This window comes from Pyrgilauda ruficollis, unplaced genomic scaffold, assembly GCF_017590135.1.
Source record: "Pyrgilauda ruficollis isolate IOZ18807 unplaced genomic scaffold, ASM1759013v1 scaffold95, whole genome shotgun sequence".
NCBI classification, from domain to species: domain Eukaryota; kingdom Metazoa; phylum Chordata; class Aves; order Passeriformes; family Passeridae; genus Pyrgilauda; species Pyrgilauda ruficollis.
This window is the reverse complement of record NW_024531599.1, coordinates 248891-274282: the sequence shown is the minus strand read 5'-3', so window position 1 is coordinate 274282 and position 25392 is coordinate 248891. Positions and strand designations below refer to the sequence as shown.

At 42.4% G+C, this 25392-nt stretch overlaps 1 protein-coding gene across 4 annotated transcripts in view; it reads right to left on the bottom strand.

Annotated features, from left to right (window-relative positions):
• CEPT1 (choline/ethanolamine phosphotransferase 1) overlaps positions 1–25392 on the bottom strand; it is a 32292-nt gene that overhangs the window by 1949 nt on the left and 4951 nt on the right. For 2 of the 4 annotated variants that reach the window (XM_041489547.1, XM_041489546.1), the window contains exons 3-8: positions 24928–25075; positions 23722–23863; positions 7574–7658; positions 2693–2824; positions 1880–2038; positions 561–686 (exon numbers count right to left, since the gene is read on the bottom strand). In XM_041489547.1, the coding sequence (XP_041345481.1) occupies positions 561–686; positions 1880–2038; positions 2693–2824; positions 7574–7658; positions 23722–23863; positions 24928–25075 (792 nt within the window). Of the gene's footprint in view, positions 1–560; positions 687–1879; positions 2039–2692; positions 2825–7573; positions 7659–16137; positions 16223–23721; positions 23864–24927; positions 25076–25392 lie in introns of all 4 variants that reach the window. The other 2 variants (XM_041489548.1, XM_041489545.1) reach the window with 1 other exon arrangement.

Below are 25392 nucleotides of genomic sequence, written 5' to 3'. Positions count from 1 at the left end.
GTGTCTCTCTTGTCAGGAGGGGCCCAGAGCTGTCCCCAGCACTGGAGCTACCCCAGCAGTGCCAGCACAGGGAACCACGCCAGGCCTTCTGGACACACCACAGCTGTGACAGCCCAGGTGCTGTTGCCCATGTGGGTTCATGTCCAGCCACTGTTACCAGAACTACCAGATCCTTTTCCAGCTTTCCAGCCACTCTTCTCCCAGCCTGGAGCGTTTCATGGGGGTGTTATGACCCGAGGACAGGACCTGGCACTTGGCCTGGCTGACCCTCCCACAGCTGGCCTCAGCCATGGATCCAGCCTGCCCAGATTCCTCCAGAAGATCTACATCCCACCCAACCTGGTGTCCTCTGCAAACTGACTGGGAGAGCCTCGATCCCCTCACCCAGACCATCCCCAAAGACAGTGCCCAGGACTGTCCTAACACCAAACCAGGGACACTGTGACCCTGCTCAGCTCTGCACCAGCTTCAAACCCACCCCCCCTCCAGGGGATACAGCTGGCACAGCCAACACAATGAATTAGTGGCAAAGCTAATTAATAAAATGAGCTTGGACTCACCAGGGCAATCCAGAGGACAATATACTCATCAATAAAGCTGTTAAAATACTGGTCAAGGAACAGCAATGCTGGGCCTATGAATGCTGTGTCATACAGATACATCTCACTCTTGGTCATGTGGGCAACCTGCAGTAAAATTAAAAAAAAGAGAAGTTTAAGAAATAAACATATGCCAGCCAAAGCAAAGTGATTTCAGAACACGCAAAGCCAAAACCATACAGTTCAAGCCACATTATTGCAAAATACCAAATACTCAAGTGGCAGCAACAATATTGTTTGAACCATGGTGCTCCACAGCTAGAGAGATGCAAGGTTTGCAGAGAGGCATCTTTTATTAGAACAGAGAATGTAGCACAGGAAAAAAACAAGTTTTCCAGCTCACCTCTTCCTCCTCCCAGAAACCAAACAATGAAATGGAAGCAGACTGGTAACTTTTAAAGTTGAGCCTGGAAACAAAAACTCACAGCTGCTAGAGCTTGAAAAGTCAAGGACACTTGATGTTCCACTCTCTCCACCTCTTTTTCTCCCATTCCATAAGGATCACTACCTCTTTCTGGTTACAATTTGATAAACATTTTTGGTGTTCAAGTGTGCCCTTCTCACCTCCCTACGTGCACAGAACCCATCCCACACTCCATCCTCACTGCACAGCACAGCTGGGATGGAATTGAGCACCAAAGTGGGCCTGGTAAGAAAGAAATTCTTCTTCCACTGTGAGCTTAAACTTTTCCTCCACTATGAATTTAAACTCTTTCACTGTGATTTAAGTCCAGCGCTGACCCAGCTCACAGTAGCCCAACAGAGGCTTGCAGAACTGGGATGGCCTTTAAAGCAGGATCTGTTTAACCCTCATTCACTGACACCTCTGCCCTTGTATAAACCTGTTAATTATTTTAACCCCTATTTCCCTCCAATTCTTCAAGTTAAACCCTCAGGAAGTGCTCCAAACCTCAGCAGCTCCATCACCTCCCATCCTTCTGCCAAACCTTCCTTCCCTTTGTGTCTGAGGGGGATTCCAGCCCAACTCTTCACACGTGCACAAATACATTGCAAATGTGTGAATTAACAGCTGGGGAAGGGAGAGAAACGGCACTGAGCTGTCTGGTGCTGCCTGTGCAACCACAGCATCAACTCCACGTTTCCACTGCCCTTCCAAACAGAAGAAGACTCTGCTGCACCTTCAGGCTACTTAAAGCAAAGCATGAGTATCTCTTCAGTGCATAAACAAGTGCAAGTTACTCAGTGGAATAACCAGAGAGCTCCATAATCTACAAAAAGTTCTCCTGCAACAAGACTCAGAAAGGTTCTGGCGCACTCACCACCAGTTTATTTGTGATCTTGGCAGACACAAAGCCAAAAGTCAGGATGTAGAGGCAGGGGTGCCTCTCAAAGAGCTGCACAGCAGATTTCTTGTAGATCATTGCAGCCAAGGCGATCACTGAGCCAATATGGAGAAAAGGTGAGAGGACACTTGTTCCCTGTGGTGAGATTAAAGCATGAGGTTAATAAATGTGCACATTGCAAAGAAACCTCAAGGAGCCCCTCATGTGGTGTTAAATGAGGGGTTAAAAATAAAATCACATTAGAAACACCTTTCTGAATGCTGGTGGTAAAAGGAACAAAAAGTAGTGAAACTTGAGCACGCAGCAGCTGAGAATGTGGTGGAAACTTTCTGATGCTGGGGAAAAAAAATCAGATTTTAGGCAGCAAGAACACTGCAACAGAAGGTGCTTGTGCAGACACCTCTACTCATTCTTTTACATTGGTAATATAAATAATATAGACCTTTCAGAAGGATCAAACCCAGAATCTTCTTGAAAAATTTCTTTCTGAATGGATTTTTGCAGAGGATTTTTCTATGAACTCTTAAGTGAGGGGTGTATTTGTATAACTCTGTTTATCTCATTAATTCAAAAACAAGTATCAAAGTACAATGAGTACTTTTAATCAAAATTTTTAAAACTTTGACTCCTAAATCTACTATTCTTACACACACAATATTAACTTGTTTTTCCTAAGTCAGCAAGAAGCTGAAGGGAAAATATTCTCCATGAAGGAGGGATTATGTTAAATAGAAACTGTGGCTGAAGAGCCTCTGTGCTGAGGAGGAACTGGCAGCCCAAGGTACTCACTGCTATAGTGGATCCATTTTTGCCAACTCCACCCGTGAAGATCACACCAAAGTAATTTGTACAGGAGAATATGGTTCCTGCCACAGTACAAAGAGCTGGGAATATTTTCATCTGAATATTCAGTATTGGAATCTTAATGGAAGAGAGACAAGAAGTTAAAATATGTACAAACTCAAATTTGGGTTAATATTTCAGGTGCACTCAAACACTCCACTTTTCAACACATTTGCTCTTCTCTCTCTGCTATACAAAGATTGACATTTCTACAGAGAAAAATTTATTTTCCAAAAGCTTCCATGAAGCTTCCCAAAAAGCCAGACTTATGTTCAGTTACCAGAGAAAAGACACCAAAAGCAGAGATATCCAAGACCTTGCTCTAAATCATCCCAGGGGAGAGAATCATTACCTTTCCTGAAGCTGCAGTCAAGATCAAATTGGGCAGAAGAAGAGCCACTTGGGGATGGTCAAATAAACCCTTTCAAGTATTGGATCCAATCTTTTGTGCAAGGCAAGGCAAGCAAAGAGATCAGACAAGTCAGATCAGAGTCAGTGACCCAGGAGAGGAAGGATGAGGTTGCTAAAGAAGGGGAGAACAAGCACGGGCAGTTTCGAAAGTTTCCTTCGTTTTTTAACAGTCATGTTTCAAGCAGAACAGGAAAAACTAGAAATGAAGAATAGTCCAAAGTAAACCACAGGAAACATACTATGGGAGCAAATGTTTAGAGATAACTACCCAAAACTTTCCAACTGTATCTATTCAACTACTAAAAGCTCTTTATTCAGCAACTGAAGTCATGGCACTCAACTGAATAAATGCTTGGCTCCCCAGTGAATCCGGCCAGGAACAGAAGGCCAAAGGAGGTCAAGTTGCTTCTATTTTTCTTTAATTCCACTCTCAGAGTAGCTTTCAGCAGGTAAATCATGGAATATTATGAGTTGGAAGGGACCCATCAGGAGCATCCAGTCCAACCCCTGCTCTTCCACAGACAGCCCAACAATGCAACCCTGTGCCTGAGAGCTTTGTCCAAACCCTACTAGAGCTTGAAGATAGTTCTGGAAGATCCTAAGTTTTCTATTCCATTCAACAACTGAATCTCTTCATCTTTCCAGGGCACAATTAAGAGCCAGAGGAGCTTTAACCCTTCATGTCTTGTTCAGCCCATCCCCAAACCCCGCCCAGTTTCATGACACTCAAATATATTTCTCCCTTGCTAAGGCTACCCTGCTAAGGCAAAAAAGAAAAAAGGCATTTCCTACAAGATTGTAGAGAAAAAATAAAGACAAGTAAAGAAAAGGCTTGAATTGCCAGACTGGAACACTACTTGCAATCATCCATTAATGTCAAGAGGCTCAGGAATCCTCAAGCTCATCTAAAAGCAGGTACCTGTGCTGGCCTCTGCCTCAGAACTTCGGTATTTAAAGAACGGGGGCAGGATTGACTTTTACCAGCAAAAGGAAACAGTAGCAAACTCCATTACAGGAGTCAAAAGACATTAAGGTTGACATTTCCCCAAGACAAAGGGAATTGGCTGGGAAAAACACCCCGTGAACTCCCAGCTACCACTAGAACACTGGAGAAGGATGCTCAGGGAAGGATAAGATAAGGCCACTGTTTTAACACCCAGTTTGACCAATTTTGGGTTCTTAACACCCTCCTTTTGGCTTCCAGAGCAGCTGCATCAGTAGTGCAAAACATGTCTGAATAAAAAAAATATTGAGAAAGAACCACATACAGAAATTTGGCAGGGGAAAGCCAGAAGTGCATTAAGAAGTCAGCACCTGCTGAAATTCTCTGTGCACAAAACAGGATCAACAAAGCCAAAAGTGGGAAGCAGCAAAATCAAGCAAATATCAGATTACTTTTATTTTTTCCCTCTGACTGGAGGGAGAGAGGGAAATGTTCCTGAAAAGTGGCACTGCAGCCCCTGAATTTTAACTCAGAGGACACTGGAAGACAGCTGCAAGGCTTCCCTGTCTGGTATTCCACGTATCACTATAGTCCCTGCAATTATTCTGCCCTTCCTGGTGATTCCAGGGGCTTCATCCAAAGCCACATGCAGGCAGAACTTCCCAAACCCATGTCAGCAGTGCAGGGAAGCACCACCAGTCACATCTTTCACAGGCATATGATGCTCTCTTTTCAACCCTCTGAGACTGATCACAGATGGAACTGCCCAGAGAGCTGCAGAATCCAGGTAAACCCTGGGAAAGAAGCATTCCAGGTTGGACAGGGCTTGGAGCAACCTGGTCTAGTGGAAGGTGTCTCTGCCCATGGCAAGGGGTGGGACTGAATGAGCTTTAAGGTTCATTCCAAACCAAACCATTCCATGCTTCCAGATTTTGTTTGGGAAGAGCCCAGGCATGACAATAACCAAGTGGCAGCAGGCAACAGATGGAGTCGGGAGCGGTTGCCAGAGCCAGCGTTAAAGCAAGACTGGAATACTTTGCCAGAAAACTACTGCCAGGATTCCAGAGTACATTTCATCAGTTTTGTACAGAAGGAATAGGGATTGATGAGGAAATAGACCAGAGCAGAGCCTAGCTAAGGGCTCATGGAAGCAGCAGGGAGGGAGCATGTAAGAGTCCTGCTTCCTCCAGGAACTCCTCCTGTCACCAATCCCACAAATCCCACAGCCAGCTGGGCAACTCGGATCCTGGAGTCCTTCTCACAGGGCTGGATCCCAGCTGGAGTTTGGAGCTGTCCAGATATACTGCAGTCACATCTGCCCAAGGAACAACTTCCAGAGGGCTGAATTCCAGCTTCATATTCCCAAAGTGTTTGTGCTTTTTCATATTCCAGACCCTATGGGAGAAAACTCCAGCAATTGTAGCATTTTTCTTGCTTCAAGCAGGAAAATCAACTCCAAATATACAATCTATTAACAAGTTACCCTAAGCTTCCTTGCTTTACTTGCATGTCCCAAATGATCCAAGCTGAGCCATACTCAGCATCCCACAGGAATTACCCAGCTCGAGGAGCACGGGGAGCAGCATTTAACAGGCTTTGAAGAGAATTTACACTGTGGAAAGGAGGGAGTCAGGACGGGCACACACAGTTACACGGACTAAAAGAAAGGTAATGAAAGCTACAATTTCCAAAATTCACAACTCTGCATTTTGCCTGTTCAGAGTGTTTTGCTTTTCCCATGAAAAGTGGAATGTTTGAGTACACAACCACATCTACTCCATATTTCTCCCAAACAGAAGCAAACAGAAAATACCAAACCACCAATTTTGCAGTCACATCAAGTATTAAAGGATTAGAGAGGGCTGGGTGAGAAGGGGTTGTGTGATTTATTTTGCTCTGCAAGCAAAATAAATCACACAACATTTATCTCTAAATGAACACAAAATCACACTCATTGAATTAAACAGGATTGTCATGGGAGACCTGATTAATGCTGTTCTCTGGAGAAATGCTCTGTTACACCAACCAAAACAGTTAAATATTTTTGGGAGCTGCCTTAGCAAATGCTGCTGCAACCCAGAACTTCTGATAGATTTCAAGATTTTGCTGAAAAGAGTTATTTTAAAGGCCATTTTAGAGTTATTTAAGCTATTTAATAACAAGAGATCCATTTCTAAGCTCACATAAACATTACTGAACTGTGCCAGAGGTTGCTGTAGCAGCATTTTGTACCCCCCCCTTTTTTTTTTAAAGGAAACTGAGAACAGGAATTGAGAAATTCTCTTGATAACACAAAATATTAAATTGTAGCTGCATGGGGATGTTGGCCACACTAATATTTCTGGAAAACTTGGCACCAATAAGGTGACATGTAGCCTAATTTTTATTTTGTAATCAGACCTACCCACCCCCATTCTGTATATATGGTATTTACTTTGCAGTTTATAGAATTAATTAAAGGCTTTAGGGTTTTAAGCCTGAAAGCATAAGCAGCAAAATTAGGATAGCCACGATTAGCTCATTTGGGATCCTCTCCACATACTGTGGGTTCATTGCTTCCATTACATAGAGCACATTAGAAATTCATCCATTTGGGGTGAAGATTTTCAGGGACTTTTGACCATCTCTTGGTGTTACTGAAATCAAGATTTCTTTCTCCTTAAGAATTGGATTTACCAAATACAGAGAGAAGATCAATAACCAGGAAGGAAAACTAGGAAAACCTTTCAGGAAATCAATGCTTTGGATTTTATTTCCAGTAAACTTATATATTTTAAATTTATGTATGCACACACATGCTTTTCTGTGGACAATGCCATTTTGATAGCTCAATGTGGCTTCAGTAATACTTCCTATTGTATTCCTATTATTATAATTATCATTATTATTAAACGGTCAGCTGATACGGCCTGGTGAGCCTATATCAACATACCTACAGCATATATATAGATATATATATAGACATAGATATAAATAAGAGATCTGCAGCCAGGCTATGCCAGCAGCTCGTTTAATCAGGATCATCTTTTTTAAAAGAAAAAACCTGACAAGTGGGGGTTGTCCCCTTACACAAATCACAAGTCATCAGCCACATTCAGGCCAAATTATCTACTGATGGTTCCCAACTGGCTCTCTGAGAGTTTCCCCAAATCCTCCTCCCAGTTTAATATTCCTCCACTGTTTGTTGCATGAAATTCATTTAGGTTTTGGCCAGGATTTCACCAAAGGTTTAAGTTCATGTTTGACAGCTTTTTACCTGCACGCACAGGGTATAAAATAACCTTGCTTTAATGACTCTGGTACAGACAGAATCCACAGTTACTTCCATGGGATCGGAATTCAAAAATCTGTTTCCATTTATAAGAAAAAGTGAAATCTTCCTGCAGAAGTGAAACTGTCTCAAGATGTGCAGGAGTCCTTCAGTGACCACAGGATTATTACAAAGGATAAAATAAGAACACGAGCAAAATTACCAGAGATTGCCAAAAAGGTGGTCCTCCAATCACTGCCAGTAAATGCATGATTATTATGAAGATTTGTACTTCAGTCACATCAATTCTGATTAGGTATAAAAAGCCAAAAAAAAAAAGCAAAATTATTCAAAGCAATTTCAAGTCAGTTATTCGCAAGCTCAGCGGCACAACTCTGTCATGCACAGTATAAAGGCTGAGGAAAAGAGGAAAAACTTGCAAATAATTTAGAAGGCAAAAATGTACTTAGTTTTATTGTTCAAATTAAGAGCAATGTTGTACTATTATTTTGTTTTACTTCACAGTGCAATAACAGAAATCCATTTTATCAACCAGAAACATTGGAACTCGTCACTGCCCAGTGGCAGCTGCAGAAATAAACATTCTGTTTCAACCTTGTCCACCAAAAAAAAGAATTTAGTACAGATAATAAAATTCTAAAAATTTATTTTTAATCCCTATTATATTCCCTACCCTGTCTTAATATGAATATTCTCTGAATAGCATCAAGCTTTGAAAAGAAACAAATCCCTAAAGGGTTAATGGAAATAGTGCAGTAGCAGCAAGAAGAGAAACCACTTCTGGTTCCAGCAGAGCCAGGATGTGCTGCAGGAAGAAAGGGAGAAAACAGGGAATTTATAGCTTTAAGGAGCATGTAAAAGTCTTGGAGGTAGAAAGAGGGGGAAACGGGTCTACAAATGAATGTCAGAAATAGGAGTATATAAAAATACAAGTGAAATGAAGAGGATGGACTTGCTGGTGTGATATATATATATGGGATATATATACACTATATATGTTATAAATAGGCATACACACTCTATACACCTATATATATGCATATAGATGTATGTTACATATAACTTACATATTATAGCCACACAACAGTATCTTGCCCTGAAGTGCTACATCAAAAATAATCCTTCAAGTCAGTTTGAAACATTTCTGTCTTATCCATATTTCCAATTAGATAGTTCTACCTAAAAGACTCCAAATCCCTTCCTGCACACACAGGCTTTGCTGTGACAAAACCCTGCTGATATCACCTGCACAGGGAAGAAGCATTATGGGGTGGGCTTTCCTCTGTCTACCTTAGATGACCTACAAGACCATGGAATTGATTTTAGTATCAGCTCAGTGTTTCTCCATAGACTTTGTTTCAGTTTGGGAGTGGAACCTCTCATTTGAGGATCTCCAGTCTAGTCAGCAGCAGAGCCACGTGCACAAGGGATAATTCCAAGGCTGTACCTAAATCCAATGACAGACATCCCCCGTGGCATGGGTTGGAATGAGATGAGTTTTAAGGTCCTCCCCACCCCAACCCATTCCATGATTCTTTGCTTTGTCAATTTGCTTTCCACTACACAAACGTGGAGATGGAACATCCAGGAAATAACCTTCAGAGCCCTCCTATATTCAATTTACTCAATAACAATCCTGCACGGCAATCACAACTAGCTGAGGAAAAAAACTGACTTCCACTGAGGAAAGAATGTTCTAAAATATCTCTGTTTTCAGTCCTGATACAAACAAATGGAACCACTGAAGCACCTTGCAAGAAAAAAAAATAAAAATGCTCAGCAGAGATACACAAACCAACTGATTTAATGCAAATTGCTTCCTCCCAGCCCTTGGAGTCAGCATGGAAATGTGTTCTCAGTGTGTCCAGCCAAAGAAGGACTGGAGCAGCTCCATTCCAGGAGCGAAGGAATGTGTTTTAGCCCATTTCACTACTTCTGTCCATCTCCTAAAGAACAGAAAGAAACCTAGAAAGTTCACAGAAACAGTGACTAATAAGTCACGGAGGTAACTCCAATTTACAGCTTTCTTTGGACAGGAAACCAGGTTTTTTTTGGCAGCAGAAATCTTATGCACAATAAAATAATGTCATGTATGGAAACCCAAGTTATTCTGCCAGACAAACCTTTGCACAAGACTGGGAGCCCAACAAATACATGTGCCTGGATTGAGGTTAGGGAAACAGTTTTATCTTTACACAGCCATGGCACAACATTTACTCCCCTGCCCAGGGCTCTACCCTTCCAACAAACAGAAACAGCATCAGGCAGCCAAGCATATTTGCTAAAAACTTGCCCCTGACTTAGAGTAAGAATCTCCTACTGTAGAACAAATACGAGTATTAACTTCAGTTCCACCTTAATATTCTGTATTTTTAATACCAAATGGCTCCTTAAAAGAGAAGACAAAAGCATTAAGACCTATTGAAGAGAAACTAAACACCAAACTAACACCTAAAGAAAGCATAAATTCCTATCCCAAGGAGGAAAAAGGCCTGGGAACATCCCACGCTCATTGAAACCACTGTCAGATGACTTAAAATGATAAGCTTGATATCAGTAAAGCACATGCCTGATACTGGAATTATTCAGTGAATTTTTTTTGCAGGATGTCAAGTGGCCTCTGGATAGAAATCTAAGAATCCAGAAATCCACAGGCAGCTCCTCAAAGCTGAACCACAAAAGGGAACAACATCTGGAAGCACAAAGTGTGAAAGGGGCACACTGTTCCTCTCTGGGTTTAACTTGAATTCAAGATAACTGCAACCACAGCATGAACCAGATACATCTATGATGCTGCTACTTGGAGCAGTCATCCCAAGTTCCTTAAAATCCGACCACTTTCTTCCCCCAAAAACACCTGCTCAGCCCCACTTTCTCTCCCATGCCAGCACCATCTCCTGCCATCAGCAGGGTCAGGAGACTGGCTTGGCTAAAACAATCCAACCAAAAAAGAAATTCCTGTCCCAATTCCCAGCGCATCAGCTTTCCTGGTGTTTTTTTTGTGACCTTGGAAATGCTGGGAGCCCTGAGGAGAGGGCAGGGAAGTACAACATTGCTCAGCCCTGGAAGCCACACAATCCAACAATGAGCCAGTGAGACTTGGCAGCTCCAGAGAGGGGAGGAATAAATGGGAATGACAGACAAGTGGATTGCTACCAGCCTTCACAAAAGTCCTAAACAGCCCCTAAAATGAAAAAGAAGAGAAAGAATGCCATTATAAACCAAAGCAACAATGGTTTTGTCAATACAGACATGAGCAAAGCAATATCCACACTGCCTGGAAAACATTAACACATCAGGTGATCCAGAAGACATTCTTACACCTAAATGATTAACTTCAATTTATGCATTGTATCCAGGTAAAATGACCTAGCAATCAAAAAAATCCATAAATTGCCTAGGTCACCATAGTTCTTTTAAACTCTGGTAGAGCTGGGAAGTACCAAATAAATGGGAAGGCAAAAGCAGGGCGGCAGGAAAGCACTTGCTCCACTTGGAGGGATGTTGGAACCCAGGGCACAGGGAGTATTTCTCTGTCTGTCCTGGAACGTCCTGCTCCTCAGGAGAACACTGCTTTTAACCTTTGCCCATGGAGAAAGCTTCCAAGCCTTCGGGATTAATTGGAATCTATGAGTGTGTGAAATAGATAGTAGTAAAGTTTATCACAGAGTGAAAACCTTAAGAGTTTTGTGGTTTTAGTATGGAGGTAGATAGGAGACAAGAGAGAAGGTTTTGGGCATTGTCTGATCTCCTTCTTGTTCTTCATCTACTCTATTTTCTACAGTGTCGGGAGCACAGAGTGATTGGTTAAAAAGAACCACAACGCAGATTTTGCATAGACAGAAAAATAATTAGTTATTGGTAGAAAGGTAGGAATAAAGTACATTCTAAGAGTTAATCAGACAAAACAGCTTTAAAAGACCTCGAATCTGTGTGTCTTGTGACTTTTGGTGCCTTCTCTTTGTACGCTAAGTCTAAGATGTAGATGGCACACAGAACTTCCGATAAGAGAAAAAATAAACAATAACCTGAAGACCAAAAACCCAAGAGTCCCATCCGTCTCTCATTCCTAGCACAGAATTTTTTGGGGTCTCCCCATCAGGGGGACCCATGAGGGAGGTTTCTACAGGGGGAGACTGACCAATGCCTTTCTTTTTCAGAGAAAATACATCCAACTTGCCTCAGTGGATGGGGAATTTATTCACAAAGCAGGGTGATAATGTTCCTGCTTAGATAGGACATCATTAGTACTATATTTTATTCTACATCAAGTTCCATTGTATATTCAAGTGTCTCTCCCATGGTACACATAAGGGAAAACACAATTTTGGAGCAATGGATCATATATCAAATTACAGTAAAAAAATAAGGGGAAAAAAGCAGAAAATAGGGAAAGGCCTTTGTTCCTGCAGACTGCCTCATTTAATTACTGTAATCCCATTTAATTACATATAAGGAGGTACCACACACAGAGCTGTAAGAAAGCAAAAAACCATTTCAAAGCAAGAAGGGAATCAGCCAGTTCAAAGATTCTATTTTCAACTTGTGTTTGTATTTATTTACTCATTTAAATACTACAGTGGAAATCCTAAGAAAAAACAAATGGGAAGAGCAAGCAGCATGAATTCTGCAAGAGGTTCTTAAAGCCTCTGAACTGGGATATTTTTATTATGTGGGTTATTTTCAGGCATCACTGGAGCCACACTTCCCCGCAACCTGACAGCTTTGCTGCCTGATGCTTCCTGACAACTGAGTCATGTCAGCAGCGCTCAGACACTGACACTGTGTGCATTGTGTGGAAGATCATTAAGCCCCACAAAATGAAAAAAATAAAACAAACCCTTTTCCCAAAACATTCCCACACAACAACAGATGGACGGAAAGTTATTGTACAAGTCCAGTGGACACAAAGAATCAAGTTCCAAAAATCTCTTCTTCAAATAAACCAGGGGCTTTTTCATCTTCTATAAAATAAACAGAAGACCCTGTATTGAGGTTTAAGATCGGCAGGAACATCCAGACGAAGAACAAGAACAAAGAGCTGATGCTGACAACAGAGCAAAGAGCCCAGACTCAATATGTGACAAACTAAAATGCCCAGACAGAACATCCAGTGGCAAGGTTGGGGAGAACACTCACAATAATGCAGAGAAGTACTGATTCTGCAGCAAAGAGATGCTAGGGAAGAATAATAACCAGCAGCACTGTAGAAGGCAGGGACAGCGTCAGGCAATGTCAGCACTGACATGGGGGTGACCACAGCCTGAAAACCGGAACACCCAAGGATTTAACTCAAATGAAGTCAGAGAAGCATAAAAGTTGTGAGTTTTTAAATGCACATTTCAACCCTTACTCCCTATCTGCCTAAATTCACAAGACAGGAGAATTCCTGCAGTTTCCAGGGGCAGCTGCAATTCTGTGGTGACACTGCCATCCGTGGACTCCCCTGCACACACTACAGTGTTTTCCTCTATTGATCCTCCTTTCCCTGTTGTGACAAACTGAAATGCAGATTATTTGCCTGTCTTCAAACTTGTACAGTCTTTCCACACGAGGAGATCCAGAGAACCCCAGCATAGTTTGAGTTAGAAGGAACCTCAAAGCTCATCCCATTCCACCCCCTGCCATGGGCAGGGACACCTTCCACAGCATCCCAGGTGCTCCAAGCTCTGTCCAACCTGGCCTCAGACTTAAGGGATGGAGCAGCCACAACCTCTCTGGGCAACCTGGGCCAGAGCCTCACCACCCTCACAGGGAGGAATTCCTCCCCACTATCCCATCTATCCTTGCTCTCTGGCACTGGGAAGCCATTCTGCCTTGTCCTGGCAATCCATCCCTTGTCCAAAGTCCCTTTCCAGCTCTTCAGGCACAAGAATAGGCTCTAAGGTCCCCCTGGAATCTTCCCTTTTACAGGTTGAACATCCCCAGCTCTCCCATCCTTTCCTCATACAAGGTTTCCATCCCTCTAATCACTTCTGTGGCCAAATATTGTCAGGAATTATTATTTTAACATTCTGTTTTCTACAAAATGCTGAGCAGTCTCCAGATTGAACCATCCTCAAGACCCTTATTTGCAATTCCTCTATATCGTTGTGCTAAACTGTATTAATACAGCCCAATTCTGGTCTTTGAAAAATCACCAAGGCAAAATGTTCCAAACCAAAGTCACATTCCATCAGTACAAGAACTGCTGGGTGACACTGCAGAACTGCAAGAAGCGGGAAGCAGAGCTGAAACTCTGGCACTTCAAGTGTGAATGTGGGGAATAACAGAGTAAACCTATTTTGATTCCCAAAATATTTTTATTTTCAACTTTTTAAGCCTTCAGGTTCTTCTAAATAATTTCCCATTGGCTATAGGGATAAGTAAACTTCATTAACAATTTAAGACATTTTCCCCTCCTTGGTGAACATAAAACTTTCCTGCCCAGCAAGTACAAGGTTTAGCTGTGCTGCAAGAATTTGAAGCTACTCACTACATACTGTCCTAGCTCCTGTATAATTTTCAAGACAAGGTTATATTATTATATTTTCTCAGTACAAATGTTTGTCACATGAAACAGCCAGAGTATGAATACACATTTTCTGTAGCTTACCCATCTGAGATGTGCAATACTGACCTAAAAATCTGTTCTGCCTGAGTGTGTAAATGTCATTGATGCTTGGTGTGTCTGAGTAAACCACTTGGAAGCAGCAGCATCTTTAGCTATGAGTTAAGACTAAAAGTAAAGATGCCAGAAGGCATCTGAAATTACTCATGCAAGAATTTAAATAGATTTAAAAGTCTATCCTGTAACTCAGTGCCTAAAACTGGGTTAAAAGAAGTGTGTGAGGAGATCTGTCACAGGCAACACCTGGGGTTCTGTCTCAGGAGCCAGTTACCAGAGCCTGAGGGACAAGAAAAGGGGGAAGTGCTTTCCCAGTTCCAGAGGGCAGGGACAGATGAGACATTGGGAAGAAGTTCCTCCTTGTGCAGGTGGTGAGGCTCTGGCCCAGGCTGCCCAGAGAAGCTGTGGCTGCCCCATGCCTGGAAGTGTCCAAGGCCATGCTGGACACCAGGGCTTGGAGCAACATGGGCAAGTGGAAGTGGCCCCCACCCGTGGCAGGGGGTGGGATGGGATGAGCTTTAAGGTCTCTCTAAACCAAACCATCATGGGATTCTGTGAAAATGCCCCACCTGGCCCCTGACACCCTACTCCCCAGCTGGCTGTAGAATCAGTATCACCAGTATCTCCTGGAATGGCAAAGGCCTCCTTTGCTGGGGGGGCTGCAGCTGGACATCTTCAGCAGCTCCAGGTCCTCTGCACCTGCCCTTCCTCTCTCTTCCACCCCATGGCAAATTGTCCTACTCCAGTTCAAACAATTTCCTTTCATCACCCAATTTGAGTTATTTCCACCCCACAACCATCACACCAGGGAATGATTTCAGAACTCTGAGTGTTTCAGAACTATGTGATTTTATCATTTTTTCCGCCCTAAGTGACTCCTTGGTCAGCTGATATTACAGGCTAAAATCTTGATTTAAGCTCTTCCTTCCTTTGCATTACTGCTTGCTAAATTACTATTTCCTGACACTATTTCCAGCCTTTCATAGATTATGAACAAATTATTTTAAAAATTAAGTCACTCATGTCACCTGACTCCCTTTAGAGCCACCCAGCTCCCGAGGTCAGCTGGAGACACGTCAGGATTTACCAGATTGCTGATGGTGCTGCATCTAAAGCAGAGCCAGTAACTCATCTTCTTAAATAACCTCCTGAAAGCAGAGATTTTGCTGAGCTGCTGCATGAAAAAACAAAAGAACTATTTGAAAATAATTAGCATCAACACAGGTTTAACAAAGGCTATGCAAACCAATCATCAAAAAAATAATCTCACTTTTCTTTAACATCTGATGCAGTTCTAAGAAAGAGATCAAAAAGCTGTTCTTATATCCTGAAATATTTCAAGGAAAAGTCCAGGCTAAAAATTCATCAACAATAATCATAATCTATGATATATTTCAAGGAATCCAATTCATTCACTTTTAATGATAACATTTTATTGGGAGGGAACCCTACCCACATACAATGTATCAGAAAAAAAAAAAAAAAAAAAAAAAAAAAAAAAAAAAAAAAAAAAAAAAACAAAGAGGTGAAATAAGGAAGAGAAAGTCCTTTTTAAGGCAAGCAAACTAGAGGGGAGAAGGACTTATTTAGTACAGACATATGGAAAAGTATTTTAAAAATAAAGACAAGCTGGAAAGGAAGTTATTTCTTCATGAAGCTACAAGCACAGGGATCAAGCAGCACAGCTTAAACCAAACATTTTTAACCAGACTTTTTAAGTTATTACACAAGACACAGCTCCCTGAAAGAGCCAAGAAATTCTCCTTTTTTTGGTGGAAAGGTATTGAAATGGTAGCAACAAAAGAAGCTTTTTAAAAAAGTAGTTCCAACAACATTATTCTACACCCATACTTAGAGACGATTCCACAGCCCCGCTTGGCTTTTAGGTGAAGCCAAAACTGTGATAAAAAGAAAAGCTTGATTTAAACTTTTGTTGAACAGGCAGGTTTTGCTTTGGTTTCAAATAAAATGAGATGCTTTCAAAAAATTTGTTTCCAGTTAAATCAAATTTTTCCTACTCATTCAAATATTTTTCCTCCTTGTGTTAAATATGAAAACACCTTGTGTCAAATACGAAAAAGAAGCTGCTTTCCACAGAGCAGTGCATGACAAAGGTGCTGCCCTGCGCAGTCCATGGCGCTGCCAAGCAAAGGCTTTACCGTGTAGTTCCAGAACGAGGGCCCCAGCGTTCCCGTGAGGAGCTGGATGGCTACTGTGCAGAGCATGGACTCTGTCACATCAAATCTACATGTGAGGGAGAGAAACAGTTCAGAACACTGTCCTGAGCACTCCTCTGAAGGGGAACCATTAAACATCTTCAGTCAGGCTAAAGGATAAATCCAGGGTCGGGATGATTCAAAGGGCGATTCAGGGTAGGGATTAACAACCACAAAACCCAGGAGTACTAAGGAATTAACAAAACCATTCTAACCCACATAGTATTTTACACATTTAAATCTTCATTCAGAACTTCTGCAATTTACAGTTTTACCGTATCACTCCAACACATGAGAAAAAACAATCATTCGGTGTGTGCATGAGGGAATAAATGCAATTCCTTGCTCTGAGTCATGGTGAAAACCCATAAACAAGCACAATCCAGGACTCTCATCTCCCAACCTCATGCTTGTGTCTGCAAACAACACTGAATATATGAATTCTTTAGCTGAAGATGCTCCTGCATGTTTCAGTGGAACAGAAATGCAGACTGTATTTCAGTTTGACACCTCTGAGGGAAAGGAAGAAGTTTCATCTCCCTTCTCATGCAGCTTTTTGGCAAATAATGCTCCAAGAAGTGAGCTCTGGACCCCTGCTCAGGGGTAATCACTCCATTCTGTATCTATTTATTTCTCACCCCTGACAGAAAGAGATGAAAAAATATACCAGAGCCAACAGAGCCACAGAACCCACCCTTTCTCCTAATACAGTGCCATAAATCTGCATTTCAGCCTAACAAAAGATTTTTAAATGGGATCAAATTTAAAAAAATCAAACCATCTAGTTTAAAAAGAAAATAACTCAGCAGCAGGGTCAGTCAGACTACAGCTCCTGTTTATGGCTGTGCTTATCAGAGTGTGCTGGAACAGACACCCACCATGCCAAGGGATTTAAAATGGGCAGCACAGAAAGGTCACTGTGGCCCCACTGCAGGGCTCAGGTGCAGTGATGATATGCAGACACCAGGCCTGAGGAGAGGGGCCGCTGAAGTTCAGCCTGATAAGCATTTTCAGTTTAATTAGCACAGCACATAATACAGTAAATAGCTGGGAGAGGCAATAGCTGGTATTTTAGGGACTACAACAAGAGAAAGCCCCATGCCCAAACCCCACAGCTACTTTGGTGCTTCACAACAGCTGCAGTTTCTATTCATTTTTTCCTATGTTATTTTAGGTGATATTTGTAATTCAGACACGGATCCACCTTTTAAACATCATCTGGGAAGTTTAAGAAGGGGCATTGACCTTGGCATGTGCTTCACTCCACAGAGATGCTGGCACTGACAATCCCTGTGCCTGCTCTGCTGGGAACCCTGTCAGGCTCCTGAGTCTGAAGCCAATTAACACACAGGGGATTAGTCCTGCATCCAGAATATTCCCTTGTCAGTGCTAATTTATTGAGTGTATTCCGTGGGCAATTCTTAAAAGGCCATGTTTGACTAAGCAAATCATTAGACAATTCAAGAGCCACCACTGGCTCAGGGCTCAGAGACAGCTGCAGTCAGTCCCTTCCTTGTGCTAACAGGGAACCCAAACTGAATTCAAATAGAGAGATGCCCTGAGAAAACAGGAAACAGACACTTACACTGGAGATGGCCCTGAAATCAAGTCAATCACTAGCAACACAGTTCATCTAATACAGCTTTTTAAGGCTGTGTGAAACTACAGCGGAGGCTTATGCACCATCCTCCTCTTCTCCTCCCAACACATAAAACTCCATGAAAAAGTCCCAAATCACAGCAGACAAGAAAAACACTCCTGCCTCAACAGAAAACAGAAGTTATGGAGCTGGAAAACTTACAGGGATCCATCTACCAGTTAATGCTCTGGTCTGGAAAATGATGATTCTTCCATCTGTCTTGTCCATATCTACTGAGTGTGCAAGTGGGATTACTAAGGCTGAGCAATGAACTGGGAATCTGAGCAGGAGACAAAGGACTGTTTTCTTAAGGGAACCACAGCAGCAAGAAAAGAATGTTCAACATCAGAACACAAGAGAAAGAAAGACTGAGAGTCACATGCTAAAAGTGCAAACACTTTGTTGATTCGAGTTTTATCCTAACTCATTCCAATCCAGCAGTTTCACTTCGATGCTATGAAATACAATAGTGTGAATAAAGCAAACTGTACAGAAAAAATGAGAACAAGAATTAGAATTATTTCCAGCACCAGGAAATTCATGTTAAGGGAAAAATAATATTAAAAATTAGGGGGAAAATAATAAAAAATAAGCCCCCTTCCTTGTTATTATACTCATCCAGTATGTAAATTTTTCCTTCTGCTGCTCACAGAGATACACAGAAGTTGCACAGGTCAGGCAATAGCCATATGTTTGTTATGTTCACAGAACAGTGAGAACTCCAAGGATTTATCAGAACAACAAGGAGCAGCATCTCCACACATGACCAATGGGATTGCATCTGAAAATGCTGTTGGAAGGACTTGTGGGAGGGAAGAGGAGGAGGATGTGGAAACCACCCCCCACCTTCTCCACGAGCCCTCATCAGCTGCACGGGTTTCTGTGACGCTGCCAGTGTGACTGAGGGAGCAGGAGGTGCAGGTTACCAAACTTCACACCCACCACAAAGACACTTCAACACATCCTGCTTGCAAGAACAGAGAACCCAACACCTGCTGACATCAACAGTGGCTCTACTTAGCCTCAGACTCTCTCTGTAAATATCCTTGGTGTAAATGCTCTCCAAGAAGCGTTGGAAAGTTTTAAGCTCTACAATCATGGGAATGATTGCCTTATCTCAGAGTGGAGATCCTGAGGCTGTTCTCAGGAGCAAGAACTCAATGTGCTAAAGTCTGACTTGGAAGGTTTCCATCCCTGTATTTCAGTATTTGGTGTGTGTTGTCTATGCAAGATAGAACATCAACTCCTCCTCTGCTGAGGCTGAAGAAACAGGTTGGCTTAGCTTTCTGAAATCCCCCATTTCCTCACCTCTTCTTTGGACCTTAGTGGCAGCAGTGGTGATAGGACTCAGGTGAACCAACCTATTATCCCACAGGCTCTTGGGCCTGGATGGCTGCTCCAGAGTCACTGAAAAGGAATGTTTCCCCAAATCCTCCAACTCTCATCAAGAAAGGCTGTTTTGTTCAGCAGCCTGAATTATTTTGCTTTCTCTGGGGATTATTATTCAAATGGCAGTGTAACCATTTTTAACTTTTCAGTTCTATGAAAGGTGGTAAAAACTGATTCTTCCTCTCCTATTTATGATATTCCTTTGTGAAGTCTCCTTGAAAACTAATTTCCATCTCACTGTGTCCATATTTACATACATACATACACAGCTATAATGCCTACCATCACCAACTTATGGTATTTTCACTAAAAAAGGTTGTAATAAACCAGATAATGCAGTAACTTGTAGGAGAAATGCTGGAGACCATGGTACAACAGCCCCCTCATGTCTCTGGATGGACCCTTGAGCATTCAGTGCCCACTGGGTTTTTTCAACATGATTCAGCACCTCCAGCACTTCCATCATGAACAAATGCACCAGTACTTTACCTGAGCAGTTTGTGTCTCTCAAGAGAACACCCAGGTTGGACAAGGGGGAATGACTTCCCACTGCCAAAGGGCAGGGTTAGATGGGATATTGAGAAGAAATTCTTCCCTGCGAGGGTGGTGAGGCCCTGGCACAGGTTGCCCAGAGAAGCTGCGGCTGTCCCATCTCTGGAAGTGTCCAAGGCCAGATTGAACAGGGCTTAGAGCAATCTGGGATAGTGGAAAGTGTCCCTGCTCATAGCAGGGGGTAGAACTGGATGAGTTTAATGTCCTTTCCCACTCAAACCAATTCCATGGTTCTGTGATTCTGAGCTGTGCTGCAGAATCCAGCTCTGACAGGGACAGATAGCCCCTGCATGTGGGACAGCCCCTGCAGTCAGGCTGTGCTCTGACCTTGAGCAGCTGGAACATCCTGAGCCTCCACACACGTGCTTCTCCTCCTGCACTTCCTGCAGGGACCAGGACCACTACTGAATCCAAGTAGGATAACCCTGGATTGGGGAAGAACCAGGTGATCACACCTGGGCTCCAGATAACATCAGGAAAATCCTTTCAGGATTTGTGCACCGTACTCCCTAATGATCCGTTTTCCACAGCATGTTCATGAAGTACCTCACATCTGCTTCCACAAGGACACATGGAAGTCCATCGCAGCCTGCCAGTTTGATTTTTGGGATATGCAGGAAAAAATTCTCTGTTTCCAAAGCAGAGGTGCCCCAGTGACAGCACAACTGCCCCAAAACATGACTCAGCTCATCCTGTGCTGCAGCACAGCAAATCCACAACCCAGACAAACCAGTTCCTGTGCTGGAAACCAGGTCAGGAGAACCAAGTCATTATTTGGGCTGCTTCAATACTAAGTGTCTCTCTGCTATTCAATATCACCTTTCTTTTTTTCAAATATGCTGAGTATTCCTGATCTTCCATAAGATCATTCCCAGGTCAGGTGTTTTAAGTAAAACTTCTGCATCTAACTCTATCCCTGCTGTTCCCTGCTGCCTTTGCACTGCTGATATTGTTACAGTGACTTTCCTAGAGCTTGCCCCACTTGCCTTGAGACACTTCCTGCTACCTCCTGGGGAATTTTTAAGCAATACTGACCTCTAGCTATTTGAGCTGTTCAATCAACACCAACTGCTTTTTGAAGAGTGCAGTGATTGCCAGGATCTAATGGAATTATGTGATCATTTGAAGATGGAGACAGATCACAGAACTTTCTTGACTCAACTGATTATTCTAAATCCCGGAGTAGCACAGGGACACCCCCACAGCTGTCAGGGAGAAGACAAAGAACATACACAGCTGATGGATTCAGTAATTGTGCACAACTGAACAAAGTTTTCCTCTTCCACTTGCAGCATCTGTAGGAATCTTGCAAACTGATCCTGCCCTGCAATCTGACAGGCCCTGCACAGCTTCAGGGCCTTGCCAAGGTTGGTGCAGTAACACCAGAATGAATCATGGAATTGTTAAGGTTGGAAAAGCCCTCCAGGATCAACAAGCCCAGCCTGACTGATCCCCACCTTGTCACCAGTCCTAAGCGCTACTTCCAGTTGTTCCTTGGGCAGGGATGGGGACTCCAGACCTCCCTAGGCAGCCCCTTCCAGTGCCTGACCACCCCTTCCTAGGAAGAAATTCCTCCTGATGTCCAACATGACCCTTCCCTGGTGCAACTTGAGGCTGTTTCCTCTTGCCCTGTCCTTTATTCCCGGGGAGCAGAGCCTGACCCCGTCCAGGCTGCCCCCTCCTGTCAGGAGTTGTGCAGAGCCAGAAGGTTCCCCCTGAGCCTCCTTTTCACCAGGCTGAGCCCTCCCAGCTCCCTCAGCTGCTCCTGGAGCTGCAGTCCCTTCCTCATACACAAACCACATACTGTTCCACAAGCGCACACTTTCTTTGACAAACTGATTTCCCTGGTTTTTTTTAAAATGGACTTTTCCAGCAACACAGGCTGATTCTACAACTCAACATTTTAGGCCTGTGTGGAAGGAAAGAAATACAATCTCTCCCTATAGCACCCTCTGCTCTTCTCCAAGCCATTTCATTATTGAGTTCTCTCAGTACTGAAATACAATTTCTTGGACATGTCACAAATACAGTAACTGATAACCAGCTGTCTACCCTTTCCTGCTGCTTCTGAATTAAGGCAAGCCAAAACCACCGTCACATTCCCTAAAACATCACTACTACACCCTCTCTCTGAGGATTTTTGAGAGTCACAACATGGGATACAGACAGGAAAAAGCTCCTGTGCTCCTGCTGGCTCCTTTCAACATCTGTCTCTGATCCCACTTATTCAGGATTAAGGATACCTAAGTCTGTGCATTGCAGTGAATCTGAAAGGGTTGACAAAATACCTTTTTTCAGTTTTAGGTTAGTGAAACAAAAGCTTCATTAAAAAAGTGTCAAACAGTGAGAATCTGTTAACTGGATAAATAGTCTCGTGGTTTATGCATTAAAATGAACATCAGCTTATGACAGTCTATTAACCTTGTGACAGAGGGCAAAAGAAGGAACAAATATGTTTACTACACAGTGCTGTGTTACCTAAATTAATGATACACACATTTAGGTGCTTATTGCCTTGTCTGAATTAGCTACATATTAATGGTCACCACATTCTTACACTATTATAAGGCCAGGCACAAAAATCAAATTTGCTGAAAAATGCCTCCAAAATACAGACTCTCACAAAGGAATGCCCCAGTCAACACCAGCACTGACCCAAACACTTCTCTGCAGCACAGCAGCAGTTTGGGGAGGTTGGTACTTCTGTCTGTAAAGTCAAGCACATGTCAAGGTCAGGCTTTTGTGTTCTTTGATCAATAGACAGAAATCTTTGATTATCAGGGCCCTGTAAAGTTTGAAGGGAGCTAAAAGCATTCAGACTTCTGGTACAACATGAAAGTGAGACTTCTAAAACAGGAAACTATTTGAGCCACATGTCTTATTTTAAAGATTTAAGTACCAGAATGGGATGTTTCAGTCAATATGCTTTACTGTAGTCAGAGTTGGAACAGAAGTCTAGATTTTCTTTTCTTCCTCTAACAGACATTTAAAACTGGTCCAATGTCTTAAATTTTTGAGCAAAACCACAGAAGTTTATCAAGAGCATCTGCATTATTGAAACAGTATCCTGTCAATAAAAGCTGTCATATATAAGAGACCCAGAGTTGTACTGTTTTAGCAGTATCTGGGTACCTACAGACTAGTAATTATAGATCATAAATAACAGTCCCTTAGACATCTGTATGTAGTTGTTCTAGAATTGTTTCAAAATCCCACAAACTAAAGGCAAATTTCAGTTTCCAGATGGAAAAAAAAAAATTCTCCAGTGCATTTATTTGAAGCGTGTTTGTTTACTCTGGAATGCAAACACCGAATAACTTCTCAACATAGAATACATTTATTTCCTCATTAAGGTTAGAGAATCCCACAGCTCACCAAGCCCCTGCCTTGCACCTCCCACCCAGCCTCATACAGCAGGAAACAGGATTTCTGATCCTGACCTTCTTGGCATTGCAATTTTGATTCAATTTATTGACAGAACCATGATCTGCATTAACCAAAAGGGATTCCGAACTTTAAATTGGAGTCACAACAGCAATTAATACAGTATATTTTAAGGGTTATGGTCAATATTAACAAATAACTGCACATCACAATCAAGCAGTATCAAGACAGAGTTTAACGAATGCTAAAGCCAGACTGCCACCATCTGACCAAAGCATTTCAGTCTTAAGATAAAACAGCAGGTACTTTCCATTACTTATTTAGCTTTATATCACAACAAAAGCTCTAATTAACTAACAGGCCAGAATTATATTTTTACCACTCCTAACACAGGCTAAGGGACATTCACTACTAATTACAGATCCAACACCTGCCAGAAGCTCTAAGCGTGTCACTATGGATAAAAACAATTTGCTACTGCTCTGAGGCACTGCACTATGGCCACACAAGGTGCAATTCAGGAGAACAGGGTGCCTTTCCCTTTTTCTCAGCCAGGTACTTACATGCCAAAGCGCAGCGTCCCCGAGACGTACGTCTGCCAGTGTGCGCAGTAAAACATGAATGTCCCAGCAAAACAACAAAAGAACATCCAGTCAGGGTTGGTGCCCAGCTGCACAGCAATACAAGTTCCCAAAACCACAAAGACTGCAGGAGAAAATCAGTCACAGAGTGAAAAGGGTGGATGTGTGCAAGCATCCTCACCAGAAGCAAAGCTAACAACAGGGCCCAGAGGAGGGACAGTGGGAAGGTTATCCTGCCATGGTTATTTCACAGACATAAGAGATTAACGCTTCCACTTAAAAATACACAGGCTGCACAACACAGATTTCAATCCATATAAGTTATTAGAAGCCATCAATATTAAGGGTTTCTAAGTCTCCTACATTTTTATTCCCTGCGATGCCTGATGTCATTAAGGGACTTGAGTAATTTCTGCAGATGCAGCCTGCAGCAAGTTTTGGGGTTTTCTCCTGCATTTGCCAGACATTTTTCCCTGTCTTCTGACTTTTTCTGATGGCATCAAGAAAATCGAAGGTCTACACTCAGGATGAGTAACATATCTAAGCTTTCCCGTCCACCCTTTCCATATACAACTCTGATAAAGAATTCATAAAATTTAAAGCCTAAAACCTTTAGAATTTAAGGAATCCAAAACACCCGAGCAGGAGTTGGACTCAATCTTGTGGGACCCTTCCAACTCAAGATATTCTATGATTTTACAATTTTTTTGCAATGGGGTTAAACTTCAGGCTGGCTCAATGAACTCCACACCCAGGAACTGACCTAGACAATTTGAATCTTAAACTCTGACTTGTAGAGGAGTCCCACTGCTTAGGCTTAGACCTGTCTTGGTACCACTCTGTATCAAGTCAATATGAAATAATATAGCAGAGTATTATGACAATTTCTTACAGAAAATATGTTAGAACCAAGACTCTGCTAAAACATCATAGAGAAGTGCTGGCTCAGGTTGAATTAGTCACATGCTTAGTTTTTTTTTTTTTTCAATGTGATACAAGAGAAGACATTCAGCTGATCCAGAGCACTGTTCTATGGAAAGAAAGGTGACTTTCTTGGTTGAAATTGATACATTCAACATTATCAGTTGTCCTTTCCTCAGTAAAGAAGCTTTTTTATTGTACTGCAGATTTGATCCCTGAAACACAGTAATTTAATCCTCCTACTTCAATTAAAAATGACAACAATACCTGTGGACAATGAATCACAGCCATGATCAAAAAGCTCTCCTAACGGAGTGCTGCTGTTTGTCCTTCTTGCTTGTTTTCCATCTATAGCATCCAGGGACTGGTAGATGAAAAGGCCACAAGCACAAGCAATGTATGCCCAGGGAGGTGCCTAAGAGAGAAAGGCAATCACAATAAGGTTTAAAACAGATAAAATTCTCTTCAAAAAAGAGGAAAGCCTGCAGCTGTCCCACAGCCTGACAAAACAGTTTTCCTTTTGCACATACAGCTCCTCACTCAGGGACCTTTCAGCAGCTGGTCCTTGCAAGGACAGACAGAATGGGTTGTTACATACGGAATGTAAATAAACCAGTGACAGATTAATAGCTACAGCCCCTGCTATGAAGTAGAAAGCTGCACTGTACAGCTGAAAAAATTGTAATACTACATTTGCAAAGCAGTGCACAGCAAAGTCCTCGTTAAATACAT